Consider the following 24,092-nt stretch of genomic DNA (forward strand, 5'->3'; position numbering starts at 1 on the left):
GCCGCATAATAGGTTCCCTATAGGAAGGGAAAACTAAAACAGCGAAAAAAGACTCTTTCATTTAAAATTTATCTCCTCCTACATTTTTCAAGCAATCTTCTTCATACTTTCACAGTCTAATCTTTATACAATAACAAAAAAAAACGTTACTTCGGGATTTTAAATTTTTTTTGTAAAAATTTTTTTTTTTTGAAAAAAAAACACTTTTTTTTTATTTTTGTGATAAAATTTTTAATTTTTTCAATTACTAAGATTCTAAAGTAACGTTTTTTCTTTTTATTATAAGGAACGTTTCCTGAAAATTTGAGGAAGATTGCTTGAAAAATGAAGGAGGAGATAGATTTTTAGTGAATTTTAAAATTTCCGAGAAAATTGACCCCAAAAATTTGCGGTCCATACGTTTATAAAGGAAAATTTTTACAAAAAATTAAATATCTCAAAAGTTAGATGATATTTTTGAATTCTATAAAAACTGGCTTGTAGTTTGTACTTAGAGCTTTCATATAAAAGCCAATGTTAATTTTTGTAAAAAAAAATGTTGCCCCCCCCCCCCTATGGCCTTAATAGTAATGTAATGAAGTCGTTGTGCTTCTAAATTCTACAATAAACTATTTAAAAGTTGCTTTAATCATTTTCTTTGTACCTATGGTTTATTTCAGACTGTGACTTAAGTAACACAGCAGTTTAAAATATAAATCTAAGTATTTTAAAGCTTTTTTTTAATCTAATAGTTTGTTTAAATAACTCATTAAAGTTTTAGAAATATTTTCAGAGCAAATACTGTTTTCAACATATACTAAATATGTATTAGTCATAAAAAGTACTTTTTATTTTATTTTATTAAGTTTCATTGAGCTAGAAATGATTAGTCAGTGTAATTTTTATAGTTAAATATAAAATTTTATTTCTAAATTGATTTAAAAGAAGAACAACTTATGGTATTTGAATACTCTGTAATGTATTTACATTACGAATATTCACTGCAAAAATAGTTTATCAGACGAAAGCAAATTGCTCTATATTAGTCTTCTTAGTTATTTAACAAAGTTTAACAAAATATATTTTCAGAAACCATCACTTTAGACAATGCATTGAGTTTATTCATCAAACAAGGTGTGTGATCATGATTTAAATTTATATTATTCTATTCTGATATAAAGTTTAGTTAGATAGAACTTTGTTTCTACAGCAGATCAACTTTTGAATTTAATTTTACTTGCCATAATCTGGTATATAACTTACACGTATTGTATATAATTTGATTTGACAAGTTGTTTTTGTCATTTAAATTTAAAACTTATAAAAATTTGTCGAAATTATATTTAGCTCACATTTTTTAAGGTTATAATTTTTTATAATAATATTCTTTACAATATTTTAAAATAAATTATAATGAGTGTTTTCAAAATAAGTAGTCTTATATATTAATAATTATTTAATATTTAAAGTTATTTTGAACATTTACATACTAAAAATAGTTTGAAACTAATTTTCATTCTTTATTTGAGATTAATTAATTTATTTGTGTGAGTTTTATTAACTATTAATCCAATAAATTTATTGTAACAGATTAAGTGGAAAAACTGTGCTTGTCCATTGGTAAGTGAATTGAGTTATTACGTAGACATACTTCATTTGTATTCTAGGTTAGTATACCTGAAAATTGTTTTTTAATTCCTATTTCAAGAACCTACAGTGAATAATTACAGTTTAGCGGGAATTTCAAGAAGTGTCACCATAGTAACCGCCTACCTGATGACGATCACCAACAAACCGATGTTTGATGTTTTGAATGCGGTCCAGCAGCAGAGGTCATGCGCCTCCCCCAACGCTGGGTTCAGATTGCAACTTAAAAAATTTGAAGATGTCGGAGTTCAACAAGTATGTTAAAATAAAATATTTTAGACTGTTATAAAGATTTTAGTAAACTAGACCTTTTTAATATTTGTATAACATAGTATCATTTGTTTTAAATAAACTGTATATAAATTATATGATTAAACTTTAAAAAAAGTACTAATGTTATGATACAAGTATCCTAGCAGATTTATGAAAATTAAACTGGTAGTTTAAAAAAAGAGTAAATGCAATATATAATTTGCTCTAAATAGGTTTAAGAAATAGTTTAAGTTTTAATGTTTAAGTAAAATTTATCAAAAAATTTCTGTACAAGAATATAAAAAGGATTATAAATAACTTTCCAATATACTTGGCAACTTAAAACTCTACAAAAATCCATATATTTCTAACTTTAAGTAGGTATGTCACATTTAAAAAGATTTATATAAAAATTTCTAAACCTTTAAAACAATAAAATAAAATTAGTAAAATAAATTTGTATCTTTGATCAATAAGTTATAGATTTAATAACAGTTGTAAAATCAGTTGTAAACAAACTTTTAAATTTTGAAGAAATTTTCATCTAAAATTATAGGTTGAGCTATATTTTCAATTTAAATCTTTTACAACGTATTGGAAAAGTATACTAAGCTAAGATTAGCATTTATAAACAAATTCAGCTTTTTAAAACAATTTCAATCGCTCAATTATGATTTTATACGTTAATTTTTTTTATTAATAAACTAGAACGTTTTTTATGTTATAATTTGTTATATAAAGATTAAGACAATAATTGTTATTTACAAGTTATAAATTCTTTTAAAGTAACTGAATAATTACAATTTTAAAGTAATTGAATTTTAAGCTAAGTAAGAATTATAAGATCATATGTTTTACTGTTATTTTTCGATTATTGTTATTCATCAGACCACAAGCCTTCGGTAGACTGAGACTGGTTTTGTCCTTATTAGGACTCATCAGTCAATTGCAACCGAAACACTTGCAGTGAACATTTTACAAGCGGTTTATAATTCTTTCACATGAAGCAAGAATTATCTGGCAATGATTAATGACGTCAAAATTGTATTTTGCCGTGCAACGTTTAAGTCTTTAAGATATTGTCCACTAGGCAAGACAGCTGGTATGCTCGTATTAAGTACGACCAACAAAAAATCAGTCTACCGAAGGCTTGTGGTCGGATGATCGAATTGGCATGATCAACCCTTTGTTAAACTTGAGCTTGTCTCGCGGAAAACAAAATTCCAGGCTTCTGCTCTGCAGACTTTTGCAAATGTTTTTGTTGATCGTACTTAATTCGAGCGTACCAGCTGTCTCACCTAGTGAACAATGTCTTAAACTTTGCACGGAAAAAGACAATGCTGACGTCACAAATCATTGCCAGCAAATGATTGCTTCATGTAAAAACATCATAAACCCGTTGTAGATTGTACAGTGCAAGTTTTCCGGTTGTGACAGACTGATGAGTCTTAATAAGGACGAAACGGGTCTCAGCCTACCTTCAAAGGTTTGTGGTTTAATGACCAAATTGGCCTGATCAAATCTTTGTTAAGTTTGAGCTTTTGTAACGGCAAACAAAAGTCCAAATTTCTGCTCTGCTGACTTTGCCGATGTTTTTGTTGATTATTGTTTCAATTATATAATAGAATTTATATTGATGTTTTTTAGAATAACTTTAAGATTCAACTATTTTTTATAGTTGCAGGGTTGCCAAAAATTCTAAAATTATAGAAAAACCTGGAATTTGAGAAATTAAAAGAAAAACTGAAATTTTAAACAACTTTTACATGTTTATAAGTAAAATTTCCATTTGCGTACTTTTTGCTTTAAAGGTTGCAATCAAAGTTCTCGACTTAAAAAGGAGAATGATTCAATGATAAATTTTTAAAATTTTATTACAATACAATGTTTCACTCGTTTGAAAAAACGAGATCTTCAGTTGTTTAAAAATTTTAAAAATTAATGTGATAACAAGTAGGAAGACATTAGGCTAAACTTGAAATAAAAGAAGTTAAAAAGAAAAAAATATAACAAAAAACTGAGTAAAATCTTATTAAAACCTATAGTTTAAAGTTACTAGCATATGATGATTTTAATGTTGCTAGGCTAAATTTAGGAAAATGCACGTTACATAATAATTATACAATCTTAAACAAAAAAAAATACAATAAAAAATAATTATATTAACATTTAGTGGCCTTGTGAAATTTGTAGATAACAAACAAAGAAAAACATCTCTTTAACTAAACCTTTAAGTTAAATTTACTCGTCTAAAAAAGTTTGGCTATTGTATTATGACGTAATTATATATTGGTTTTAAATACTTGTACAAATTAAAATAGATATTTGTCTATCAAAACGCTCTTAAGTTTTGAAATAAAGCTTCTTAAAGTGTATACAAGAGCATATTAACTCGTTCCTTTTATTTAAAGATGTTTCCCCGTCAGCGTTCGCTATTTCCATTTTTTCATAGGAGCAGGTCCTGCAGATTCTCTGCGGTTTCCTTATGTGTCCGATGTGGTGTAAAATTTCCCATTTGGTGTTGTAGTTAGTGTTGTTGCGTTTTAGCTTCCAAATATATTTGGATAGTTCGGTTCCGTTCTCCTTGTAAATTTTTATATCTCTTATGTGGCTATACCACCTTTTCTTGAAAGTTCCTCCTGTGCTTCCTACGTATTGCTTTAATTCTTTTTTCGTCCTAACCGTAGCTTTATAGATAACATTCTTAGTTAGGCATTTGTTTTTTAGCGGGCATAAGTTTTTGTTTCTACAATTACATAGTGACTCTTCTTTGTCGGTATTTTCAGTTTTTTCTACATTAGTTAAAGTTTTTTTGTTCTGTCCTTGGATTAGCATTTTTATGTTACTCATGCAACTATACGCTAACTTACAGTTGCTTTTATTTATTAACTTGTTTAGACTGTTGTTTTGATTAAAATGCTTGTTGATTAATTCAAAAAACATTTTTCCTATGTTTGTTTTTACTGATTCGCAAAATGGTGGGTTGAAATAAATTATTTTTCTTGTTCTGTTTCTTTTCTTTTTCTGTTTGTTAAAATCTTCCTTATAAGTCAGTTTATGTTTAAAATTTGATTTGTCTAAATCGTTTTGGTATGTGTATGCATTTTGATCAAAAATATTTTTGTTTTTAGATAGTTTAATCAGTCTATTTTCTATCATTGCCGGTAAGTTCTTTTTAATGATTTTAGGATGGTTAGAGTTTCTATTAATGTATCTTATTTCTGTTCAAAATTTAGGTTTAATTGTTTGCTAACAAAAGATCCTAGTGAAGTAACTTCACTGGAATATAAATAAAAACAAATTATACAGTAATCTTTCTTTATTCTACCAACATATGTTTCTGTGTGTCAACTAGTGATGTACCGGACTCACTATCCGGGTCCGGGTCCGGCCGGATATTGCCATTTTTGTCTGATATCCGGATCCGGCCGGATTCTAATTTGAAAAAAAAGTCCGGATCCGGTTCCGGCCGGATTCTAATTTGAAAAAAAAGTCCGGGTCCGGTTCCGGCCGGATTCTAATTTGAAAAAAAAGTCCGGATCCGGGTCCGGCCGGATCCTAACAGAGATCCGGCCGGACCCGGATCTAGTTAGTAAAAAAGAGCATACTGAAAAGTATCTTTTCAAAAACAAACCCTGTGTAAATCAATAAGATTCATTTTCGTCAGTTAAAATTAAACACCTAAAGTGATTGTCTCATTTTGTACACGTGACTAATTTACATTTGTTTACATTTAAACTATGAAATAAACATTTCATGAAATGCAACTCTTTACATATGTTGTAAAATTGAAAGCTTTGGAATGAATACTTGCACTATTTATTGTTTAAAGTTGAGCTCAGAGAATATTTAGAATTAATACGGTTGAATGTACGAGCCAATGAGAATCATATGACGAAATGTTTCAAACTAAATACTGATGCAACAAAACATCAGAACATGACAGGTAGTTTATATGCAAGCAGTTAGTTAGTTTGGTGTGTAGCTTGAAGCAACAAAATATCTTGAACGTATTTGTGAATGCTTATTGTAAGTAGTGTTTTGTTTTAAAAGTGAATATTTCAACAGGTGTTCAATGGTTTAAATATTTAAGCCAGGTTTATAATTTAATAGTTTATTAAAAATTTTACTGTTTCTTGTTTACTAAAAGTTTTATTTAATTTTTAGTTTTTTTTTAAGTCTTTTGATATAGAGTTAAATAGCTTCCAGTTTTTAAAGTGTTACCAAAGTAATTATTAATTTTGTATATGCTAGTATTTATTGTTGTGTTTTATATAAAAGATTCATCACTCAAAACTGTCGTGTCTGATTATAGAAAGTAGTCTCAGTCTAAATTTAGTATTTGTTAGATATTAATTTAATAAGGTAGGATTTAATTATGATGGGTAGTACTAATAAGTTAAGTGTACCACAATCAGTCCACAACTTTACTACCAAATTGTCAACCTTTGCTAGCTGTTCTACTGATTATTAGATTAAAGTAATTTTTTCAGTTTTTGAAAACCTCATTCTGAGTCAGACTTGTTTATACTCACTCTAGCTAGTTTTATTAACTTAAACAGTGGCAACCCTGCTAGTTTGAAAATTTTTGGGAATTTTAAAAAATCTTGGACTGCCTCAGGCTAGTTTAGTTTTCTATAAAAACTCAAGCTAGTTTAGTTTTGAATGAATTTGAGCTGATCCAGTTTTCAATATTTTGTAATTTCTAATGTATTTTGTTCAAGAACTTAATTTCAGATTTTTATTTGTAAATAACACCTAAATTTGTAAACCTTGTGGCAAGCTGTTCTACTTATTATTAGATTAAAGTTTTTTTTTTCAGTTTTTAAAAACCTCATTCTGACTCATGCTAGTTTATTTTAGTGATGTACCGGACTCACTATCCGGGTCCGGCCGGATATTGCCATTTTTGTCTGATATCCGGATCCGGCCGGATTCTAATTTGAAAAAAAAGTCCGGATCCGGTTCCGGCCGGATTCTAATTTGATAAAAAGTCCGGATCCGGTTCCGGCCGGATTCTAATTTGAAAAAAAAGTCCGGATCCGGTTCCGGCCGGATTCTAGTTTGAAAAAAAAGTCCGGATCCGGGTCCGGCCGGACCCGAAATTGTGGGTCCGGTACATCACTAGTGTCAACGAATCAACACACTTCAACTGGGTTATGTAAAAAAATAATTACTTTAATGAGAGAATAGAAGCATCGAATAAAGTAGGTGTATACATGTTTTCATTAAAATAAGATATTTTCTACAGATAATAGTTATTAATAGGTGAAATACTTAATATTAAATCCGACTGTTATAAAACTATATGATATTTGTGATTATTAAGTCTAAAATAAGTAAAGTAAGCTAAATTACACAATAAAACATAATATAAACAAACAACTCACGTTAATAGGAAAGATAATTAATTCAAAATTTACTGTTGTTAACTAACGAAAAAAATAAATTCGTTACAACTTATAATTACGTCACAATGTAAATGAGGTTATTTAAACTATTTAATTTGTATTGTAAAGAACATTAATTTTGTTTTTATGTAATCTATTTTGAACAAAAATAAAACATTAACCATAGTTAGTAAATCAATAAAATTTAATAAAACTTAACGACGCTGAAGGCAATAAAAGTCACAGAAACTCAATGTAACATGTAAATTATATATTGAATGTTTGTAATGATTGAATCAAAGTTATATAGAATTAGGAAGCAGATTTAGTTCAAATGTAAAAATCAAAAATGAAAAATTAAACTTTAAGGAAAAAAAAAAAAACTTTAAGGAAAAACAAAACACAAAAAGCATAATTGTTATTGGGCTTACAATGTACTGACCGATAATTAATTTACAGCGACAATGTATCTTATTTCTGTGTTTTCTTTTTTGTACGGTTTAAATAAGTTATTTGAAAGGTCTAATGTTATATCCAAAAAGTGTCTATCGTTATTTTAAAACCAATATATCTGAATATCTTTATTGTTTTTTTCTTTTTATTTTCTAAATCTTGGTTGTTTTTTGGTTGGATAATTGCAAGGCCGTCGTCTCTATACAAACCGATCTCTTTAGTGTCATAAAGAGATTCAAGCTTGCTCAATGCATACAGCCCGATTAAATCGCATAATTCGGCGCCGAAGAAGGAGCCCATGGGAACGTCGAATAGGTTGTTGTTATCTTTTTTGATCCAAGTTTTTTTTGTTAAAAGTCAAAATTGTTTTGCAGGTGTGCTTAATTAATTTAATGTCCCTGTCTTCTATTATGGTGTATTTTTTTGCAAAGTTTATAGCGTTAGTTAAATGATTTTCAGTGATACTGGGGAAGAAATTCACAATATCGAAGTTTATAAAGCACCAGCCTGTGATGAACTTAAAGCGTTCGAAAGCGACCTTTTTAATATTATAAAAAATATCAAGTTTACCGCATATAAGTCCAAATTTCAAGAAGCTCTGCAAAAAGATTTAAAACAGATACTAATTAAAAATAAAATCATCCTTTTCGCAGATAAAACAAGAAACCTATACCAAACAAACCCAAGCAACTACAAGAAATTCTTAACTAACAACATAACTAAAACTTACAAAACTTCAAACGAAAACCTAATCGAACAAATAAATACCGAGTCACAAGAATTAATCACCGACAGAAAAAACAAAAAAATACCTAAGTTCTCAACCTCGGACGCCTTTATAACAGTAAAGGATCACAAGAAACAATTCCCCCTCAATGTTGAGTGCAGACTATTAAACCCAGACAAAAACGAGCTTGGGAGGATAAGCAAAAACATCTTAGAAAGAGCTGTGACGAAAATAAGATACACGTCAAGATTGGTCCAGTGGAAAAACTCATTTGAAGTAATCGAATGGTTCAATAATGTACAAAATAAATCAAAAAAATGCTTTATAAACTTCGATATTGTGAATTTCTACCCCAGTATCACTGAAAATCATTTAACTACCGCTCTAAACTTTGCAAAAAAATACACCATAATAGAAGACAGGGACATTAAATTAATTAAGCACACCTGCAAAACAATTTTGACTTTTAACAAAAAAAACCTGGATCAAAAAAGATAACAACAACCTATTCGACGTTCCCATGGGCTCCTTCTTCGGCGCCGAATTATGCGATTTAATCGGGCTATATGCATTGAGCAAGCTTGAATCTCTTTATGACACTAAAGAGATCGGTTTGTATAGAGACGACGGCCTTGCAATTATCCAACCAAAAAACAACCAAGATTTAGAAAATAAAAAGAAAAAAACAATAAAGATATTCAGAGATATTGGTTTTAAAATAACGATAGACACCGGTGCAACTATATGCAACTTTTTGGATATAACATTAGACCTTTCAAATAACTTATTTAAACCGAACAAAAAAGAAAACACAGAAATAAGATACATTAATAGAAACTCTAACCATCCTAAAATCATTAAAAAGAACTTACCGGCAATGATAGAAAATAGACTGATTAAATTATCTAAAAATAAAAATATTTTTGATCAAAATGCATACACATACCAAAACGCTTTAGACAAATTAAATTTTAAACATAAACTGACTTATAAGGAAGATTTTAACAAACAGAAAAAGAAAAGAAACAGAACAAGAAAAATAATTTATTTCAACCCACCATTTTGCGAATTAGTAAAAACAAACATAGGAAAAATGTTTTTTGAATTAATCAACAAGCATTTTAATCAAAACAACAGTCTAAACAAGTTAATAAATAAAAGCAACTGTAAGTTAGCATATAGTTGCATGAGTAACATAAAAATGCTAATCCAAGGACAGAACAAAAAAACTTTAATTAATGTAGAAAAAACTGAAAATACCGACAAAGAAGAGTCACTATGTAATTGTAGAAAAAAAAACTTATGCCCGCTAAAAAAAAAATGCCTAACTAAGAATGTTATCTATAAAGCTACGGTCACGACGAAAAAAGAATTAAAGCAATACGTAGGAAGCACAGGAGGAACTTTCAAGAAAAGGTGGTATAGCCACATAAGAGATATAAAAATTTACAAGGAGAACGGAACCGAACTATCCAAATATATTTGGAAGCTAAAACGCAACAACACTAACTACAACACCAAATGGGAAATTTTACACCACATCGGACACATAAGGAAACCGTAGAGAATCTGCAGGACCTGCTCCTATGAAAAAATGGAAATAGCGAACGCTGACGGGGAAACATCTTTAAATAAAAGGAACGAGTTAATATGCTCTTGTATACACTTTAAGAAGCTTTATTTCAAAACTTAAGAGCGTTTTGATAAACAAATATCTATTTTAATTTGTACAAGTATTTAAACCAATATATAGTTACGTAATAATACAATAGCCAAACTTTTTTAGACGAGTAAATTTAACTTAAAGGTTTAGTTAAAGAGATGTTTTTCTTTGTTAGTTATCTACAAATTTCACAAGGCCACTAAATGTTAATATAATTATTTTTTATTGTATTTTTTTTTGTTTAAGATTGTATAATTATTATGTAACGTGCATTTTCCTAAATTTAGCCTAGCAACATTAAAATCATCATATGCTAGTAACTTTAAACTATAGGTTTTAATAAGATTTTACTCAGTTTTTTGTTATACTTTTTCTTTTTAACTTCTTTTATTTCAAGTTTAGCCTAATGTCTTCCTACTTGTTATCACATAAATTTTTACAGATTTTAAACAACTGAAGATCTCGTTTTTTTTTTAAACGAGTGAAACATTGTATTGAAATAAAAATTTTAAAATTTATCATCGAAAATTTCCATTTGACAAAAATGTTCCATCATCAAAAACTTTTTTTTTATCAAAAAACACAATTAAAGTAGCTTTACAGTATCTTTTTAATGTTGTGTCACTACTTAACACAGTTTTTTTACCTTAAACTTAATTTCAAACTAAAAATAGACGCTAAAATATGTAGTTTTAAAAACCTGGAAAAAGTTTTGAAAACCTGGAGAAAATTTTCCAAAAACATTTGCCAACCCTGCAGTTGAGATTAAATATTTTAAAGAAGATACAACAAAGCAAAAGTTTTATAAAATACATGTTTCACATAAAAATTAATTAGAATTGTTGTGCAAAAAATTTTTATTTAAAATTCTAAAACTATAATAAACAGGAACGTCAAAACTTGAGAAACCATTTTGGCATACTGGACGCGTTTGGCGACACCAGCATAATTGAATCGCTCAACAAACAATTCATTATGACATCACCGCAGAACTCGGAAATGACTATGACGTCATCTAACGACGACGAGGACTACTTGCGGCCGAGGCGAAGCAGAATCGCCGGGATGGCCGTTTCTTCTATGGACTATTTTGAGAAAATGGACCAGCTTAGTATCGATGATGGCCAGCAAATTTCGGGGTCGGTGACCAGGAGGAACGTGCCCCTGAACAAGGAAGCGGAAGTTAGCTGGAAAAACGTCGAAAAGTATGTAAACGAAGACTGCACGATGGACCAGTAAAGTTGGTGTTTATTAGTTTACAAAACTTTCTTTTGAGTTTTCTATCTAATAGTTTTCAATTCTCACTATTATTTTGTACTAAGCTCTGTTCAAAACAAATTAAAAGTTTAAACGTAAAATAGATAAGCGTTTAGCCGTAAAATACTTGTTTACCCTTTTTTGAAAATTATTGATATATATATTTATTTACCTTATATCAGTTTTAATGACTTTACCATTACCTATATAATTGTATATTATAAAAACAAAAGTGTTAAAATATTACACTTTAATAAGATAAAAGGTAGAAGGTTGCAAAAGTACTTTTTATCTTTAAACTAAATAACACTTTTTAAAACAGTTTTTTTTTATAAAGAGTAAATATCAAAGTTTTTGCATAGTATTGATTTATATTATCTTCTTTATTTATTACATATCCATTTCTATAGAAAAATTAACAAAAAAAAATTAACATTTTTCTTAGTCGATATTTTTATTTTTTATTTTTAAATACAGATTTTTATTTATTATTATATGTTTATTTCACTCATATTTTTTCAAAGTAAGCAGTGTTGTTATTAGATTATGTATTACTGTTCTGACTGTTACCCAAACTATTATATTCTTCTATATATATATATCATGTAAAATACTTTAAAAGCTTACCTTAAACATTAATTTTTTTATTTAAAAAAATTTTGTTTAAAAATCCATCATCAGCCTTATACTAAAGTCGATTTAAATTAAAATTTACGTTGTTGCAGTTTTAGTTAATACGTAAATTAATTCAAATTTAGAGCATTATGTTCAATACTAACTTTCGGAAAAAAAGCACATTGTGATATTGTTTGAAAAACTCTACCTTTTTTATTTGCAAGGTATATCTGTGTTGTTTAATATTAAGATTTATTTGTAAAAATAAACTATCTATATATTTAAATTATTAATTTTTTTGTAGTTTATAAGTATAAATACTTTAACTAAAATGAGACAAACCTGAAAGTATCAGTTTTTAAACTAATATAAAAAGTTTAAAGTACTTAAGTTCGATAAACTAATTTTTATATACAACTTTCTTTTAAATATCTAAACCATTAAACATTTAATTTTTATTTTACACCAGGAAAACTTTAACTGTTAATGTAAAAGTATAAGAAGTTTGAATCTCAATATTCTTAAAATTATTGCTAAATGACTTTATTTACTTCCCATATTAAAATACTAAATCAATACTTTCTCAATCCCTACTAATGTTGATAATTTATGTTTTGTGTATAATAATTTTAGTTGTGTTTATTTTTTATGTTATTTATTCTTTTTATTTTTCAGTGAAGTTTTTTTTATAAAATAACTATTCAATCACACTCGTTATCATAGTTTTTTAAACTTTAGTCATAAACTTAGAAAAAGTTGTTGCTTTATTAAATATAGTTCCAAGGGGTCAATATAGTTGATGTTTAAAACTTTTCTTTGAACTACCCTTTTAAATTTACACAAAATACGACTGCCAGGGAAACATTTTTTCTAGGTGCACGACAATTAAAATTCTTAAAAATTTTCCTAAATGGCCACAATTTATAAAAATTATTTTTAAATAATAATAAAAACGTATGTAGTTATAATGATTATAACTACATTACTGGTTATAATATAATCTTTTTTTTTGCCAAGTTTTGAATATTTTTAGAGACCTTGCTAAAATAAGTTTTCAAATACACTTATTTTTGTAATTTTTAAATTTTTCTTTTAGTAGATTTTATTTTCAGTTTATTTTTAAATATCATAGTTTTGTTTAATATATCTACAACCGCTTTTTAATTTATTATGAAAACTTAATACTTTTAAAGATATTGCCTATCAAACATTTTTTTAAGAATTTGAGTTTTCATGTAACCGTTTTGTCTAACAAATCTTAGCTGACAACCTCTGATTAAATAATAATAATAATAGGCCCGCTATCAGCCGAAATCGGCTATGCGTATAGTGCATACAAGAGGAAAAAAGGTATACAAGTAAAACCAATTATAAACACAGTAAAACAATAGATATAAGAAACAGATTTCATTTTGATTTTCGTTTTTAAAGTATTTTTTCATTCATTTTAGTACGACATTTGCAAGCAACCCCCACTCATCATTTCTTATATTTAAGCTTTTTAGTTCGCGCTTGCATACATAAAACGTAGTTTTGGACGTCTCCGTTAAGTTTTCCAACGACCAACTCGCTATTACAAAGAAGCATTAGGATTCGCCTTTTGAACGAACATTCTAGCGTTGACTGAGGGTAAAATACATAATGGCAAGACCAGAACGTCTCAACACTTCCTCGTTGGTGACCTTTTGTTGCCATGCAATTCCAAGGATGTGAAGGAGGCATCGTAGATGGATAGTGTTGATTTACTTCTCTTGTACGCTATACAACGTCCATGTTTCGCTACCGTGTAGCAGAGTACTGCACACACAAGAAGAAACAATGACCGTTAACCTTAAAACGAATGCTCAACTTAAACTCTTGCAGACGAAAGAGCGAAAGTGACTCGGACTTACCAATACGACTATTGATTTCATTGTCCAATGATGCATTTGAAGCAACATTTGAGCAAAGGTATACACGTTTTTTTACATTTTTGATATCCTCGCCATTGATCTTGACTGATAGTAGAATATATGTTCCTTGGCTTAGGACTATAGTTTTGTTAAGAACTAATTGCAAGGCCAAAATCTGAGAATTTAGATGAAAACTGACTCAGTAGTATTTGCAGGTCTTGGGCAGAGTGCAGCATCATCAGCAAAGAGAAGACCAAGTAGTGTGATAGTCTTCAGGTTTCGCTTTGCTCTCAAGGAGAAAAGTCCGCTCTGCAGCGTATAACCCTTACAATTAACTTCCCTACGTGCAAGTTTGGAAATGCGATCTTCATTTCTTGTATGGAGCTTTATGCCTGCAGTTGATGAGCCAAAAGAACGCTTTGACAGCATTGTAAAGAAGATCCCAAAAAGAGTTGGAGCAAGTACGCAGCCTCTCTTACCCCACTTTTGATTCCAAATTTATTTTGATTCAGAAAACTATTATCATATACTATCGCTGCCCTAGTTTGATTTAAAAGACTTCACAACATTGAACAAACTTTGAGGATATCCAATCGTTCACCCTTGATATATTCTTCAGTTTTTAACATATTGTCAACAAACTTTAAGACATCATTAAAAAAAGCCAAAATAACTTGAATCGATAAATTTTTATTGTGAGCATATCTAGATAAAATTTTATGTCAGAATGGTATTAAGTTCAAAAACCTTGTAATTTTCTGTTTTTTAATTTTTCTTATAATTAAGAAATAAAGAACATTCGTTAAAATTTAGTAAAGTACTCGGAAATTGTTAAATTAATAAAAATCTTTTTTGCTTTTAAAATAATATGTGCAGTTGATTTTTATATTATTCAAAACACTTTTTTTTTCAAATTTAACATCATTTTTGCTTACTGTAAAGACCGAAACATTTTTTAAATTTCCAATGAGCAAATGTCATAAAAAACCAGATCTTTGTATATTATCAATAGTTTTATGCTGATTAATTAAATATTTGAATGTTTTTGTGATGATTTGGAAGCTATGAAATATCTAAAGTAAAAACTACCCACAACAAATTGTTAAAACTAGTTTTTTGAATACCAAAAATAAACTAACGGTCATATATTTCATTAAAAGATCTGATGTATAAAAAGATTTCTCGGTCATCGAGCTAAACACTACTTATTTACTTAAACTGTTTTTAACTATAAAAAAGGATTTTTTAATATTAATATATCAATCTTTAAACAAAGAAAAACATACAATTTAAATGGCACAAAATTTCTGTATCTAGTTGAACCACCAGTTTAAAAAAAGTTAAGTTAATTGCATTCCAGGGTTGCAAATAAACCTGGAATTTGACAATTTACGCAAATAAACCTGGAATTTTGAACTGAAATCACTAAAAAAACCTAGAACTTTTACATGTTAAGTAGTAAAATTTCGATTTGACCCAAGAATTCTATCCTATAGATAATTTTTTTTTTTGTCATCCTCAATAATTTTGTTATTAAAAACACAATTAAAGTAGCTTTACGGTATCTTTTCAATGTTTTTATACTATTTAACACAGTTTCTTACCTTAAACTTAACTATAATCTAAAAATAGACCCAAAAAAGTGTACTTTTAAAAACTTGGAGAAAATTTGCCTAAAACATTTGGCAACCCTGCGCATTCGTATTACGAATTTTCCTAACTTTTATAGCTACCCAGCTACGAGAAACTAGTAATGGTTAAATTAGAAAACATCAAGACTAAAATAACAACTAACTAACTCTGGAATGTACCCGCACAATGTAAATATAGCAATGTGTTTTATGTGGGAACGGGTCACTTTTGCACGAGCGTCACTTTTGCACGAGCGTCACTTTTGCACGAAGGGACACTTTTGCACGAGCGTCACTTTTGCACGAGGGGTCACTTTTGCACGAGGGGACACTTTTGCACAGAGACACCTTTACACGAGCGTCACTTTTGCACGAGGGGACACTTTTGCACGGCGTCACTTTTGCACGCAGGGTCACTTTTGCACGAGGGGACACTTTTGCACGGCGTCACTTTTGCACGGTCGTCACTTTTGCACGAGGGGACACTTTTGCACGGAGACTCTTTTGCACGGAGGGTCACTTTTGCACGAGGGGTCACTTTTGCACGGCGTCACTTTTGCACGAGAAGACATATTTTCACGGCGATATTTTTACACGATGACATTTTTTTATGGCAGCTTTCTTGCACAACGACACTTTTGCACGGAGAGTCACATTTGCACGAGGTTACACTACTGCACTTTCGTCATTTTTGCACGGCGTCACTTTTGCACGATGAGACATATTTTCACGGCGACATTTTTACACGATGACAATTTTTTATGGCAGCTTTCTTGCACAACGACACTTTCGCACTGAGAGTTACTTTTGCACAAGGGGACCTTTTTGCACGGTTTCTTTTTTGCACGAGGAGACACTTATGCACGCAGTCATTTTTCTAAGAGGCGACATTTTTTCTAGGCGACATTTTTTCATAATGACAATTTTTTACGGCAGCTTTGTTGCACAACGTCACTTTTTTAAGATGAATTTTTACACAGCGACATTTTGGCACTATGACTTTTCCGCACGGAACATCAATTTTGCATGCAGGCCAAATAAAAGTCTTTTTAGCTAGTACCAAATCTGTAACATAAAAAGAAACTGAAAACTAAAGTTTTATAACATACCTATATTTAAGGAACATCCCCTCGTGCAAAAGTGACTCTCCGTGCAAAAGTGTCGTTGTGCAACAAAGGTGCCATAAAAATTAGTCATCGTGAAAAATTGTCGCCGTGCAGAAGTGACTACTCGTGCAAAAATGACCCTGCATGCAGAAAAGTCTTCTAAAGCAAGAATGACGCCGTGAAAAAGAGTCACCTCGTGCAAATGTGACTCTCCGTGCATAAGTGTCGTTGTGCAACAAAGCTGCCGTAAAAAAATTGTCATCGTGAAAATATGTCGCCGTGCAAAAGTGACCCTCCGTGCAAAAGTGTCGCCGTGCAAAAGTGTCCCCTCGTGCAAAAGTGACGACCGTGCAAAAGTGACCCTGCGTGCAAAAGTGACGCCGTGCAAAAGTGTCCCCTCGTGCAAAAGTGACGCTCGTGCAAAGGTGTCGCCGTGCAAAAGTGTCCCTTCGTGCAAAAGTGACCCCTCGTGCAAAAGTGACGCTCGTGCAAAAGTGTCCCTTCGTGCAAAAGTGACGCTCGTGCAAAAGTGACGCTCGTGCAAAAGTGACACCCACCCGTTTTATGTAGGACGACCACCAAAGTAATTTCAAACTAAAGTTTTACTAAAAAAAAACAAAGCTTGAAGAGCATAAAACAAATGAAGAAAACTATTATAAGCAGCCATTAAATTGCATTATGAAAACCTAGCATCGAGTCTGAGTTCTTATAAACAAGATTAATAACTATTTTACATGCTACTATTGATGAAAGTACGGATTAAAAAAAAAAAAACTAATTAATCAAAATTTGTTATATATTTTTAAGAATTTTTTAGTAGTTTAGTTTCAAGGTCAACTTACAAAAAAATTGCAAAAAGTTATTTTAAATGCAACAATAACTTTTTATAAAATTTTCTTACCACTTTTTATAGTGACGTAGTATTTATCTTTATAATAAAAAAATCATGATTTTTTTTGTATCATATCATATCGGAAGACACAATTGAAAAACAAATATCACAAAATGAATTTCACTTTGCTTAAAAACATGCTTTGCAAAACTTTTGAAGTTATTCCAAAGCACCATGCTTTTAACATGCTTATCAACGGTACGCAGCTACTGCTGCCAAAGTTCAGCGCTGCAGACTTTGAAAACCCGAGAGTCAAGGTCCAAACCATCGAAAAGACCAACGAAAAAGTCACAAAAACCTCCGATGACGTTAAAAAACTAGAAAAAAGTTCCAATGAGTTTTTATCTTCGTGGCAAGAACCTAAAAGGACCTTGAGGGAAGAACTCCATTACCTGACCGACCAGGAGTTCAACTGCTTCATGCGCAACCTGGGCCAACCCGAAAACCAGGTCGAGATCAAGGTGGAGAAGAAGAAGGTGAGAATGTCGAAGGAAGATCCGAGGCTGACCGAGGAAGAGTACAGGTGCTTCCAGGCCAACCTGAAGATGCTCGACGAAAGAGCGAAGAGGAACAAGGAAGAGCGAGAAAAGAGGTCCGTGAAGAAAATTAAGTCGAGTCTGGCAACTGGAGACGCTGCTGGTAATGCTTGCCGTAAAAGAGCTCCAGCTAGCAAGGCAAAAGGGGAAAAAAAGAACAGTGGGGAGAAGAGAAAAAAGGTCGCTACCAAAAAGGACTTCTTTTGCCCTAAGAAAATGTTCGGCTGATTAAAGCCAAAATTCATTTATGAAAATATTTATAATAAACATATTATGTGTATAAAAAATGTCTTATTTTGTACTAATTTCATAAAAAAAGCTTTATATATGTAGAAAAATTAACAAACAAAAAAACTATTTTTATATGTGTCGACCTCTGGGTTTCGATCTTGCAACTTTCAACTTGCACAGTTTTCAAAGTCGTGATTAGGTCCCTTACGCTTACGACCCCGCATTTCAGAAAATTGTTAGAAAAAATTACAACTTTATATATTTAAAATTACTTTTTGAATACAAAATCAGACCAATTGATAAACTTTGAATACTTCGACTCTTTTTTATAAAAAATAATAAAATACATACATTGCTCGTATTGATCTGGGTGCACGACTAATTAAATTTTCAATACCTTAATTAAGACTCTCCAGACCGAAACAATTCAAGTTACAAGAGTATAAGCTACTGTTTACTAAAGAGAACATATTTTTACTGTCAACAAACAACTTCATGAGCTTTAAAAATACTATTATCCTTTTTTCGAGCAGGTCTTGTGTACTAGAAAAAAATACTTTTTCTGTTAACTTCTATGCAGTATGCAACTTCACAGTGTTACAATTCGGAAAATACTAATATAAGCTAATCATTGTGTTTTAGTATGTCGTAGTTTGATATGAATGAGTTAAAACTATTTAGATGTCGTAAATATAAAAAAAAAAAAACTAATTTGTTGTTATTTCAATAAATTAAAGGAAAAAGATAACTGTGCTATACTACAGCTATGAAATCAAAATTGCAGCTAAAAATATTTTAAGTGTATGAGAGTCATTGTTGCTAAAAAAATCTTAAATTTAACATATTAAATTTTGAAAGTATCGCAACGTTTTTCAAAATCCGATATTATCTCTTTTTTTTATATATAAAAACAAGACTACATCTGAGTAAGTAGCTGATGTTGCCCTTAATTAATATTTTCCAAACCTTTCACTATTTTTGGTTGACTAATAAACGTCATTTTGTTTTTAAATATAGTGTTATAAATATTTTTTTAATTAAACTTTACTTTTTTTAATTACTCTTAGATTTTAAATTATTCTATAAATTTCTTACAAGTTTACTCGCAATGAACTAGAATGCATGTAACATTTATTATTTAAAAGATCAAGATCGAGCTAACAAAAAAGTTTAAACTAACTTATGAATATTTATATTCAACATTTTATATTTTTCAAAAAGGTTGTTTATTGAAAATTTTAAAAACTCGTTATGGTTGAGTTTGTAAAACTAAAATAAACATAAACGCTCCATTCGACTACAAATGCTTTTTAACTAACATTAATTACAAAAAAACAGGTTGAAGTAATAAACAAAAAATAATTCAACAATCTTTTAAAATTCTTTCATGGACTTTTCTCAGACTAGTTTTTCAATCTTTACTCAGATAAAAATCAATTCTGTTTTTTCTTACTTACAAAATCATAAAAATCTTTAAGTTTGCACTAAGTCTATAAATATTCTGGAAACCCGTAAACTAATCAAGGTTCACTTGAAGGAAAGTCACATTTAAAAAATATGTAACATCAAAATGATTAAAACACATTATACCTTATGTGTTTTACATTTTTATCAAACTATGAAGCCTAAATATCAAAAAAATAAATATCGAACAATCGTTTGATTTTTTTTTAATTACTTAATATTTAAATACAAAATAGAAAAACTGAAAGCCTTAATTAAAAAAGAAAGTATTATAAACACAACAAAAATCAAATAAATATATTGACGTTTTTGGCAATGAAATATTAAAGAAAAAACAGTTTAAGAAATTTTTTGTCGTATAAAAAGTGATTAGGCTAATTGTTTTGTTAATTTATACTTTATAAATTTAATCATTTATTGATTTTTACGATTAAAAGTTTGTTCTATAACAAGATTTACAACTTTACAACGTTTATTTAAAAAATAGACAAATTAACTTACTGCTTTTTAAATAGGTTTACCTCTTGGTAAAAAATAAACAAATAGTTTTTGTTTTTTAATGACAATTTTGTAAAATAAAACAGTCTTATATTTTTTCACATTAGAAGTAATATTTTTATCAGTTTAATTAAAAAACTACAGCTTTAGAATTTAGAGTTTTGTCAAAAACTTTTTTGCTATTACTACAGCATCAAAAAATAAGGTAAACAATAGTTTAACAACAAAATTGTTAAAAATGTAGCCTAAATAGGCTTCATTGCATACAGTCCATACCTTTGTTGTATTAAAGTTTTTTTATAAATAGTTCAAAATATCTATACCACTGTGGTTAGATAACGTAAAACAATTATACATAAAGATCAATTCTAAAAACATCTCAATATGGGATAGTTTAATTTACTTTATCAAGTAAATATGAATAAAAACAATCTATGTATTCTGTTTTTATAGTGTGTAAATTCTAAAAAGTTCTAGCGACTATAAAGCAATTTTTTGATAATATAAATAGCTGAAACTAGATTTTGAAATGTTTAAAAATTGCATTTTAACCAATAGTTTTATTTAGAATAACATAATTTTTGAATAAATACCGCTTTAGAAAGTAGTTCTAAAACTTTAAGAATTCTTAATTGAATTTAAAAACAACTTTGCATGTACAGTAAAGTAAAAACTTACGTAAAATTTGCACAAACCTACTTGAATAAAGTGAAAGTTCAAAATCATATTTGTAATATATCATAACTTAAACTATATATCAAAACCCGGTTTTGAATTTTCTTACGCACGTTTCGTAAGGGGAGAAAAATGATGTCGTTCTTACCAATTCATCAGAAGCTTAAAATACTTTTATGAAATTTACTTTTTCTTATACTTTTTGTACTTTTATAAAAACTAGTTTTTGTTAACAAGTATAAGTAAAAACATATTACAAAAACACTTGTAGTTTTAAAGTATATATAGTATTTAATCTCTTTTTCCCCGTATAGATGTGTAAAAACCTTTAAAATTTCAAAACCATCGTTTGAAACACACTTAAAAAGTTTTGAATTTGAAAGTCCTGTTTGATTTAGATTTCTAATACATGGAATGGAACATTAAATATTAAATGGTTCCAACAACTTTTTTTAATTTAGATAGATATCGATATCCGTAAAATAAGGGTCAAAAACGCACTTTCGAAATTTAACATTTCAGACACATTTAAATTTGTTAATTTGTTCTAGCAGATGCTTATAAAAGCTTAAAAGCAAACTGTAACTGAAATATAAACCGAACAGTATTTCTATCAAAGCTTTGGTTTTATTAACGATTGTACTTGGATTAGCCGTATGTATTTCATTGAAAATTTTGTAACAAAACCAAAATTTTTAAAGAACTATATTTGGTTTATATTTAATTTGAACTAAATTTTATCTTATTAAACTTATCAAATTATAAACATTTTTAAATTCTGTTATATATTGTACACTGATTTAGTTTAGATAATTTTAAAAGCACTATTATGTTAGCAAAGTATTTTATTTGAAACTGTTTGTAATTATTGACAAAGATTTTCAATTTATATATGTTGTTAGATAAATTACCAATACTGTCACACTTGTTTACATATTAAATGTTTATAAGTAAGTTTAAACTTGATGTTAGGACTTAAACTTGGTCTAATAAAAAACAAAGGTAATCTAAAAACAAGTATAAAGTAACAATTTTTTGTTCATATTCATCATTAATTATAAAATTTAATAAAACGTGTTTACGTTTAAATTTTACCATAAGTGTTTATGACTCTGATTTTTCGAAAAGAACCTTATTTATGCTGTTATGTTTTTTTTTAATTTGTTTCACTACAGTTATTTAAAACTGATTTTTTAAATGTAATATTTTTCTGAACTCAGTAAATGTTTCAAGTTTGTTTAAGTTCTAAATAATCAATTTTTGCAAATAAACCTGCTGCATGGAAAACTCAGAAATGCTTTACCACTTTTTTATACTGCTCGATATTTTTAAAGCAAACAAAAACGCATATCACAAAGTGTTGGTGGCTGTGTAAAATAGTTTTAATCATAAATAAACACGCAGACAGAGATGACAGACAGATGAATAATTTATCGAAATATGTTCGGCTTATATTGCGTATATGCTGGTTGACATCATTTGTAAAGCCTATCTTCTTATTAGCGACTACTTATGACTAAAACTAACTTTTTCGTCGTGGATTATTTCTTGTCTACCGCTGTCTTGACTGACAACTTGTTTCGCAGATTACTTATCGCTTTAAGGTTCTTTTATTATGTATACTTTTTTTTTAATTTCTACCATTATCATTGTTAATTAAAAATACTGAAAACTTTTTAAAAAAAAAATTTTAATTAACACATATTTAATAAAAATAAGGGGTCGGTAATTTTTTATTTGTAAAAATCATCACCTACTATGAAAAGTTATTTTTGATTAACTAAATTTAAAATAAAAGTACTAACAAACTTTTAAAACTTTTTTAAACAAAGTTTTAGTATTATAATCTCTGTTAAGTATTAGTTATTACTCATAACCAAGTTGAAATCTCATTTTAAAAAATTATTGCAAAAAGCTAAAACTTGACCGTTTTCCACAATCTCTTTAAAAGATAAAAGTACGTTGCCGAACAGAGGTTCCTGCTTGGTAAGCCGGATCTTGCCCGTGGGCCGTAGCTTGCCGATTTATAGTTGAAATTATTCTTATAGCATGTTCTTTATTTTACAGAATTATAAAACTTTATTAGTGAGAACTATTTTTAAATAGTGATATTATAAGAGTTACTAAGTTATTAAAAGCTATGATTTAAAGTAAATTAATTTTGCTTTAAAAAAAGTGATTTAATTAAAAAGTTTAAATCATTCATCACATTACGTTTAATATAAAATAAAAAAATATGAAATTTTTTAAGTATAACGTCCTTTATTATTTGAAATAAAAAATTAATGTAAACTAAGGGTTAAATAATGATTAGTAGATTTCATCCATTATATATGTTTTATAAAAATTGAATTTGAGTGGTTTACTAACTTCTTTAACAATTATTTTTTACTTCATACGTAAATCTACCTAAAATTTTTACTTTATTCTAAAAAGTGTACACAAAGTTCAAAAACTTTTGCTTCGTTTAATAAATTAACATGCATTTAACTTTTACAAAATCTTATTAATAAAAACCAACGACATGGCACACGGATCGATCCCCTGCAATCTCATTAGCTCTAAATACTTCAGAATTCCTGCTCTGATTGAAAATTCAACACGGGATATAATAAAACAAACAAAAAAACGAAAATGAAAATGTTTTGGGTAAATTTGTTTTAAGTAATATCAAATCGATGGCCTCTGTCATTAAACTTCAAAAATAAAGTTTATGACGCTTTTCCTATTCTTCTTTCTTACTTGAAGTAGTTTAGAAATTCAACCACGAAGTTTTGTTTTATAACTAAAGTTGAAAATTATTAAACAGTTTTGACAGTTTATACTTAAAAAACTAACTGCCAATTTTTATATTTACACTTTCAGTTAGTCTAGTTAAAGGTTTGGAACTTTTGCTTACAAAATTTTTTATAAATAAATAAAAAAGTAAAAATAAAAGTTTTCTAATGTCTATGTATAATTATTTTTTCTTTAAAATCCATTATTCTACTTTAAAGGTCTTTTTGTTATTTACACTTCATAAGTTTAACAAAATACTTAAACTTAATTGACGCTCCGAGTAAACAATTCAATTTTTTTTAACAGAAACCTTGTTAAAAAGTTTTTACCAACAGAAGCAGTAGATTTTTTTTTTTTATTTAGCTTGAAATGCATGTTATAGAAAAATGTTTGCTCAAGAGACATA

The 24,092-nt window shown here is 28.7% G+C and overlaps 1 protein-coding gene across 1 annotated transcript; it reads left to right on the plus strand.

Annotated features, from left to right (window-relative positions):
* Positions 1–1,755: 1,755 nt before the first annotated feature.
* Positions 1,756–11,720, plus strand: LOC145847414 (uncharacterized). Its single transcript, XM_082953591.1, has 2 exons — positions 1,756–1,881; positions 11,000–11,720. Exons 1-2 carry the CDS (start codon positions 1,756–1,758, stop codon positions 11,348–11,350), a joined length of 477 nt encoding a protein of 158 aa, XP_082809717.1. The 3' UTR covers positions 11,351–11,720.
* The last annotated feature ends 12,372 nt before the right edge of the window (positions 11,721–24,092 follow it).

The sequence above is a fragment of the Thalia democratica genome, unplaced genomic scaffold (genome assembly GCF_965202585.1).
Source record: "Thalia democratica unplaced genomic scaffold, ktThaDemo2.hap1.1 HAP1_SCAFFOLD_911, whole genome shotgun sequence".
NCBI lineage: Eukaryota > Metazoa > Chordata > Thaliacea > Salpida > Salpidae > Thalia > Thalia democratica.

Excerpts from the sequence above, each read along its gene's own strand:
- LOC145847414 (XM_082953591.1), top strand. The coding sequence starts at position 1,756 with ATGACGATCACCAACAAACCGATGTTTGATGTTTTGAATGCGGTCCAG. Across the intron at positions 1,882-10,999 it reads AAGATGTCGGAGTTCAACAA|GAACGTCAAAACTTGAGAAA; the intron begins GTATGTTAAAAT and ends TATAATAAACAG.